Consider the following 8,942-nt stretch of genomic DNA (forward strand, 5'->3'; position numbering starts at 1 on the left):
AAAAGTTTAACTTTGTTGTATCCAGCATTTTCTAAACTCTTTTGCTCACAAGACTCTTTTTCACATAATATCATGAAAAACTTATATTCTACATGACGCTCTTTTGGAAACTAGCTGATCTCATGCTTTGAGTTACCAAGGGCTGGATGAATTAGAGGTATTAAAGAACACATGTCCAGATTGGGCAAGGAAGGAGCCTGTGAGACCTGTTTTGCTTCAGACTCTCAGTGTTCCTCTTAAAAATTGAATTTGTTGCCCTCTTGTGAATGTCCACAATGAGGGGCATGTGAGGTCAGCTTAGAATTTCTGTAGAACATGACTTTTTCCGCAGCAGAGAATCTTTTTTTACGTGTGGTAAGAAGAGCGCTGATTTCTCACCCAATGAAACTTTCTTTGACTTGGCCTGTGTTTTATCTCTGTTGATATTTGGTTGTCTTTCTAGCCCTGGGAATGTTTTAGAGAGTTCTAAATGGCACCTATAATTGGTGCAGTTTTAATATGTAAAAACTGCATGCAGCATAGTAGAGGCCCTGATATTACAGGCTCCCCCAGTCATTTAGGAAAACCTCTGTCAAATACACAGCCTGCCTTCATTTATTCAATGGATATTTATTGAGTGGATACCAAGTGCCAGGCTCTGTCTAGGTCGTGGGGGAACAGCAGTGGACCAATGGGCAAGAATCCTTGTTCTCATGAAGCTTATATTCAAGTAGAGTAGAGGGGCGGGGGGAGACAGGAAATAAACAAATGAACAAGTCATGTAGTACTGTATTTCAAATGGTGAAAAGTGCAACAAAAACATAAAGCAAAAAAGAGGGATGAGGTTGCTATGAGGCGATGGAAACAGAAATTTTAAATGGAGCAGTCAGCAAAGGCCTGTCTGAGCAGGTGACATTTGAACTAAGGAAGGAAGGGGTTATACCACGTAAAGGAACGTTATAGGCAGAGGGAAGAGAAAGTACAAGGCCCTGAGGGAGCAGAAAGCCTGTAGTGTCCCAGGACAGTCAGGAGGCCATTGCATTGTGGCTGGAGAGGAAGGAGCCAGGGGTGTAATAGCAGAAGGTGAAGTTAGAGGGTAAGGGTAGGGACAGGGCCTTACAGCCCATCCACTGGGCTTTTACTTTTAGTGGGTGGGAGCCACTGTGGAGTCTGAGGGGAGGGGTGAAGAGCTCTGCTGGGCTATGAATGTAGAGGCAAGAGGCCCAACAATGCACATGCAGAACCTAAACTCTGTCATTTGAAATGGATTAGGAAAACTGTACCCCAAACCAGTTTCTATATAACTTAGAATCTTTCATTTAGATTTTTATTCTTCATAGTTTTTTGGGAGAGAACTATTTAATACTTAATTTGTAATTATCAAAAATACTGTACAGAGGCATAAGACTGTCCTATATTTAGTGTCTATTGCTAGATAACTGCAGTTTCTTATTTAATGCTTATTATTTCATTTTGGGTAAACTCCTATCTAGAGATGATCCATCTGTGATCAATATTTCTGATGAAATGTCAAAGACTGCCTTGTGGAGGAACCTTCTGATTACTGCTGATAACTCAAAAGATAAGGAGTCAAGCTTTCCTTCTAAAAGGTTTGAATTCTAAAATAATGTGAATTTATAATGATCCCAGTCATTTAATGACATGAATCCGTTAAAAGAATAGCATTGGTTTCCATTGGACTTAGATCTAAAATCTTTCAGAAAATTCTTTTAAAAAGTGGATAGAAATCGCAATGATCACATTTGTTGGTATGTTTTCAACATCTCCCTTTCAAATTAAAAGCTCACCCCAAAACTATGACAGTGGGGAGAAATGGTGCTATAAAGGAGTCCCAATGCAGAACATTTTTGGACATTCATTTTGGCATACTCTTTTGCAGTAGGATTTTAGTGTATTCCCTCATCACCCACTTCTAAGGACCCTCTTAGATGTCTGACCACGTTTTTCATTCTCCTGTTCTTTTTAAAACCCATATGGCACATGCAATGGTAATTTTGTATTTAGATTATTTCCAGTCCCTTATTCCAACCCTCTGAAAAACCTTCCCTAAAGTTTTTACGCCAAAACTTTCAGTTCCAGAAAGTTTTATCCATTTTTTTCTTCTCTGTATGCAAACATTAGAAACAACTCCTGCAGTTGTGGATGATAGTTTTAAATGCATGAGGTGGGAAGAGTGTGTCCTTAAATATCAAGAGTCATCACAGGATTCCCAACTGCATTTTCCAGAATTTATAAATAAGAGTTCAAACCATCCAGTCTTCTTAGATGTTGATCTGAAGAAAAATCTCTGTATTATGCTGATATTCCTTCTTATTAAAGAGTGATTGAGGGATTTGGGACAGTGTTTAATTATTAATTTCCTTTATTTTCATGACCTTAAATTAACTTTTTCTACTTAATTTTTATATTACATTTTTGTCATAAGCTCCCCTTCCTAATCACTCTAGAAGCTGATTCCCCAAAGGTAAGACCCTTTCCCTCAAACCTATTCCTTGGTTGCATTTCCTTTTGTTAAATGGTGTCTTCTAGAAACCTGGTCAGCCTATGTTCTTTGTGTGAGTTTTGGGGAGGCAAAAGGCGTGGAGAGTCTTGGGTTTAGATCCAGGGTCACATTGAGTGTTTACGGTGTTCCTATAACCACTCAGCTCTTTAAGAGGGTTTGAAACTTGAGTAAACTTTTTTCCCCACATGACTTATACAAATGCATCATATATAAATCAACAAACCTCTTAGAACTGTATTTAATAATAACATCAAATTTCTATATTTGAAAAAGAAAATTTATCCCTTGAATTAAGAAATTGCAAAGCTGGGAACTTCATTTACGTACCACCATGCTTCCAAAACTGCAAGCTTTATCTTCATGAGAACTATCTGGAAACATGGGTTAGAAAAAGAGGCGAGATTAGACTTAGAGGATATCTCTTATTGATGGTTTTTGTCACCCCAAAATGGCATGCTGCTTCAGTGTCATATCTATCTTAAACAGCATAAACAACACCAGCAGTGGATGTACAGAGAGTCTAGGAGTCTTCACCCCATAAAGCTGGGGGATTACTTCATGTTCTCTCCTTCTCTCCTTCTCCCCCTCTTCCTCTCTTTCTCTCCTTCAAATACCTCCACCACTTGCTCCAAAAGGAGGTTAATGTAAGTTACTCAACAGGCTCTCTCAAAGACTTTTGGTTGATATTTTCTGTCTTTTAACAAGCCTTTAAAATCTTCATGTATTTCTTTGCTTGGCTCAAGCAGAAGTAATATTTTATTCTAAAACATGCTTTATCTCCTTTTCCCAAAGATCCCTGCCACAGTCTGATAGAGTCATCCTCACAGTAGCTCTGATTTGCTAGACGTCTTGGAAGAAAATCAGTCATGAGAAGGGCAGTTTCTCAAACCTATTGAAATATATGCTTGTGGACCCTTTCTCATTAAAAATATGGCATTTCTCTGATTTTTAAAAATGTGAACTCCAGGTTTACGAACTCAAAATAAAATGCCAGCCATGGGAATATGTGAAGAATTTGAGACAATCAGACTTAGAGATTGCTTTTCTTCCTGTACTCTACAGATCCGTAGTGAAAACTCTCTCTATTTTTCTTTGGTTCAAGCAACAGTTTTATGTCATGATATTTTAGGTACTCCTTAAAGTAAATAAGTCAAGTGATGCTTTTCACCAGAAAAACTCAATTGTTTAAAATATGTGTCAGATTACTTCTCACAGTAGACTAATTCTAGTGAACAATGTAGTGTGCCTAAAAGCAGATGCGATTTTAAATAGATCACCCTTTATATTTTCATATAACCACTTTTTTCTTATTCTTTGAACCTATGTTCCCACTAACATGAGATTCAAAACTATTGTGGAATGAAAGTTTACCCAGTTTTCTTTACTTTTAAATGTGATAAAATCTGTAGCTTTCCACATGAAAAATATCTCTCAGTTAGTTATTAATGTCTTTCTTCTTCATAACAGAGGAAACTGGCAGAAAGAATGTGGCTTCCAGAAATCCTAAAACCACCAGTACTAACAACAGCAATACTCTCCCCAAGCCACCACTTTCTCTTGGTATCTGTTGAAGGCATTGAAGTGTGATGACCAGGAACTGTAAAAATGCTATACCTGCTAGCGTATCCATTGGCAAAAAACGCCCTAGAGACCAGGTTCTCAGGGTCTCTCTCTCGAGACCTCAGCTGGCTTCCCAGCAGTCTCTGACACCCCACCCCTAGGTGTTTTCATCCTATCCCCCACTATAGGCCCTAATGCCTATCAGAGAAGCCTAAATACCTTTTCTGAGTGCAATTTGGAATAGCAGTTATATTTTCTCCATTATTTCATTCCCTTTATGTTGTCCAAAAAAATTTACCCAGCTTAACTGAAAGAAGGATCTAAGAACTGAATGCAGGTTCTACCACATCTGCAGGATGTCTAATTTGATCCTAGTTCAACAGCACTATACACGCATGGGACAAGCTCCTCCACAGCTTATTTAAATGAATTGACAGAAATAGGTCACATTAAAAACCACATCGCATCGGAATAGGTGAGCAACTGCTGTGATACGCTGACACCCAAGACCAGCATTTCTTGGGCAGGTACCTGGCAGCACTTGGCTTTGCCTTGGTGGCAGAGGCTAGGGTCTAGGGACACTGCCCCTGCTCTCCTGTCCCCACACCCCCACCCCCTTCCATGCTGGATGCTTCTTTGCTCTAATTTCCTAGGCCTCAGCCCTCTCATGACTGCTTGGTAAATGTTGTGTATATCAACTACTATGGTGCCATTGACAAATAACAGTTTCATAGAGTGCCTGGCAGCATGAAGGTAGTGGGTCACATTTTGCCCTCTCTTGAAATATTACTTCCTTATGTTTTGTCTCATCCATCTTGTGTCCCTTGGTCCTTACAAAGTACCTGGTATATAATAGATATGCAATATGTGTTTATTGTAATAGCATGTAATAGATATGATATACATTTAATAAATATATATTGATATAATATATTGATTACAGTGGAAGTTTAGAATTGATTGGCATCCTGAAAATGAATGTAACAGGGAATAAAGAGAGTACTAGCCATGCACTAAGAAGATTCAAGTCAATAATATTTTTTCATTGAAGTCTTGAGCTGGTTATAAAATTTCTGCTTCATTGCTGCAATCTGATCTGATACCAGAACCACTGGTTTTAAAGAGGGGGAAAAAAAGCCCAATCATTTAATTGGTTATTGTTTTGTAGCTAAACAACCAGTTTGACCAAAGCAGAACATCAGGAGGAAGCATGTCTGTGAATGATATTGACTTTCTGAATCGTTTTTTTTTTCACTGCCTGGTGGCTAATAGTGCCACTGGGAATTTGCTCACTTATTGAAAGGTTATGGAGCATTGTGCACACAGGAACTGTGCATGTGTAGAGACCAGTACGTCTCCGTCCCCACAGTCTCCTACAGATAGAATGTGCTTTTCTATCTTTCAAAAGTTAGAGCTCATTGGAATTGAGACTACTAGCCTCAGAATTCTGACATTCAAGCTACAAGAAAATTTAGAGGCCATTTAGTCCAAAACTAATGTACAGATGAGGAAACCAAGTCCCAGAGAAATTAAACAACTAGTCCAGGGTCACACAGCTCATTCTTAGCTTCCTGAAACTGAATGTCATCTTCCGACTCCAAGCCCAGGGCTTCCTCCACCTGCCCCCGCTGCCTTTTCTCATTGGCTTTGTTTGGCAGAAGACACTGGGAGCCAGGTAGCACCCAGGGAAAAGTTAATTTGGAAAGTAGTGTAGCAGACACTTGTCATCTGAAAGGAACTTAAAGTAGAAGAAAGTGAGTCATGCAGATAGAGGAGTTAAAAATACAGTTAAGCCCCTCAACACATCATGTGCACACTGTCATCTCTTCTCATGGAAGGAGAACAGAAAAGAGGAAAAGTCGCTTTGCTCTGACCTGTAAGTACTGTGTGCTGAGAAGTGTGGCAGGCACAAACCCGGGTGCCGTCGACACCCGCTCACACCAGCTCTCAGCGCTGGCGGCGCGCCAGAGATGGCAGAAGCTCCGGCACTTCTTACCTGATGGCGCCGGGTGGTGGTGACAACTGAGAAGGGCTGTTTCTAGCCTGAATTGGAGGAAAAACAATTTAAAAAACACACTCTTAGAATGTGTCTAAGTTATTGACCACTACGAAAGCTGCACAGGAGGTCCTGTAGGAAAAAGGGGACTTTAACTGTCCCTTTCCTCTTTGGAGAAGAGTTATATAAAACCAAGGGTTTCCCCACCATCAACTATTTCATAGTTATATTAAGAGCCAAAGTTAACAGTAAAAATATGTGGGTTCTTGCAGCTCAGGGCCCCAGCGGCCGGGTGTGGGCTGCCCTCGAGTCAGCAGCAGCAGGGGCCCAGGAAGGGCCTCAGCGTTCAGCTTGGCCCGTGCCAGACGTGGCCGGGAGGGAGCAGAGCTGCCCCTTGGGAGCATGCGTGTACTCTTGGTGTGAGCTTCATGCGTGTACTCTTGGTGTGAGCTTCATGCGTGTACTCTTGGTGTGAGCTTCATGCGTGTCAGCCCATTATTTGAATTTCGCGTGAAAATTGTCAACTTGAGAGTAGGAAAAGTGAGCATCGGAAAAATATTTTTTAAAAAATGATAGAGTCACGTTACCAGTTTGCCCACTGATAAAGTTAATTGGAGAACAGTTAAAACAGAAGCCACTTGGGAATGAGTTTATTCTGGAAGGAGTGAGGTGAAACACGCTTCCTCTGATGGACAGGAGGAGGGTTTGTCTGTGAAGAGACGGCACAGGTGTTTGGAGGGCAGTGTGCGGGGTGACCGGGTCCTCCCGACCAGCAGAGGCATGTCTGTCCTCTGGACGGCAACGCAGTTCTCACCAAAGATCAGAACCCAGTCTGTGCACAAAGCATGCGCCACTTGCAGCAGGGCCCAGAAATACATACTGCGACATCCATCTTGTTCATGTCATTCATAGTGTCAGTGCTATCTTAAGACAGGGGCATGAATGGCATTTTCAACAATCATCAGTGATTTATTTGCACAAATGAGGACCATGGTATTAATCTTGCATGCTTTGGGTACTGTTTTTAAAATGTCTGGTTTTTGTTTTTTAGTTTTTGTTTTTTGGATTTCCCTTTTTCTGCAGTTCTTGGTTTCTGTCTCACTGAGTGCAGAGGATTTGAATTGCTGCTATCTATCTATGCTTTGCAGCATGAAAGAGCAATGCCTAAGGGCCCTTGTGGTGCTTTGGGGTTGATGGGTTTTGTGTCTGAACCAGCAGACCTCCTAGTAGCCATGCTGGATTGAAATAATACATTTCTCCTTTTTCCCCTGTAGCATTGAAAGCCGAAAAGAGAAGAAAGCTGACTCAGGGAAAGGTGTTGACAGGGAGACTTGTCTATGACTTGATCTTCAATTTATTTTTTACATATATATGAGAGGAGTGCCACAATTATTCATAAAACTGCTTTGATCATGTATTATAAATTCTGTCTTTCATCCCAAATCCACCTTCATACTGTAAGTAGTGCAATACTCGTTTCATTTCTGTGTTTAAACTTCTGAACAGTGAGACACCCTTGTGAGCATATACAATAGCTAATGCAAGAATCTCTGTGTTCCTTGCTGTATTTTAGACATTTGTAAACACTAGATTCTCATTGTCAGTTTTACGAGAGCAATAGCTTTCTTAAAGAGATAAGTCATATCACCTAGTTTGTATTTTCCTACTTAGAGACCTGAAGATACCTGATAATTTCATTTAGAAGAATTTTGAAAGGTAGTCTTACTTCTTTTTATTTTTTATAGCTTAGCATTAGTGACTTATTTCAAAAGACCCAAATCGAAAAGTTAGTTTGAAAACATTTTTTAATAATTGTATTTATGCATTTCCTTGATTTAATATGATACATTTAATACTTAAGAATTTATATGTAACTAAAACTTAAAGTCATTGTGAAAAATATATATGGAAACCTATTCACAACTTGTTTAAACGAATCAGATACTAATGCAAAGAGTCAAGTAGTATTTGCTTAATATTCAGGCTGTGATTACATGATCAAATACTAGGCGTGTATGAAATGCTTTAGGAAAACTTTGTAGGGTTTGTGAGATTTTCAATATAAACCTTTATCAGAAATATGCTGTTAAATTTACCTCCCATTGACAACAAGTGTTTTCCAAATAAACCTATTATATACATACTTGTGGAATGCCACATGGTGAGTTATTGTACATGAAGTTCCACTCCTGTACAGTTATTCCACTGCTAAAGGTCATGGACTGCTTAATGCTGCTTCTGAATCATGTTCTAATGTTAGACTGATAGGTCTCCAATTGTCATTTTTTCTTCTTCAGAGCTCTTCTCCACGTTTTAATTAAATGCATGCTGTAGAAAAATAATCTTTTAAATGAAAATTTTAGATTCTATTTGAGAAGCTTCTGTAGATATTTCAGTCTATATGAAATAATCCATCTTTACTAAGTTTATACAAGAGGAAGGAAAATTAAGAATTTTTGAGCATTACTAAAAATACAGTATTTTATTTCACTTCAAATGAATGTGAATTATTAAAGATGAAATCTCATAGTGCTCTTGTTTCCTAAGAATTACCAATGATCATCAAACTTATAGTCTTCAGTGTCCAGTGTTACAATAATTCAGAGCCCTGTGGCTTTTCCAAACTATGAATTAATATTCTGAGTATAAGTGTACATGAAAAGTGAAAAAAAAAACCCAAAACAAATCCTCTTGTGATTAAGCTTATGAAGGAAATAAACAACAAAGCCTCCACTGGGTTCAACATTTTGATGACTTCTGTAAAATTCCCCTCACAATCTTTCAAGGAGCCATTTCGTTTATGGAACATAAGCCTAAAAAATATAAGAAGAGTTGGTAGTTAATAAAGTCTGTGTTTATAAATGCCAAGGAAAAATACAGAAA

At 39.0% G+C, this 8,942-nt stretch overlaps 1 protein-coding gene across 10 annotated transcripts in view; it reads left to right on the forward strand.

The window, feature by feature from the left end:
* Nucleotides 1-7,400, forward strand: part of SLC4A10 (solute carrier family 4 member 10) — a gene marked incomplete at both ends in the record, with an annotated part of 305,510 nt that extends 298,110 nt beyond the window's left edge. For 9 of the 10 annotated variants that reach the window (XM_079709598.1, XM_079709601.1, XM_079709599.1 and 6 more), the window contains 2 exons: nt 1,473-1,589; nt 7,334-7,400. In XM_079709598.1, coding sequence (XP_079565724.1) covers nt 1,473-1,589; nt 7,334-7,400 — 184 coding nt within the window. Of the gene's footprint in view, nt 1-1,472; nt 1,598-1,782; nt 1,917-7,333 lie in introns of those variants that run through there. The other variant, XM_079709593.1, reaches the window with a different exon arrangement.
* Nucleotides 7,401-8,942: the final 1,542 nt, after the last annotated feature.

The sequence above is a fragment of the Hyperoodon ampullatus genome, assembly GCF_949752795.1.
Source record: "Hyperoodon ampullatus genome assembly, chromosome: 8".
Lineage (NCBI taxonomy): Eukaryota > Metazoa > Chordata > Mammalia > Artiodactyla > Ziphiidae > Hyperoodon > Hyperoodon ampullatus.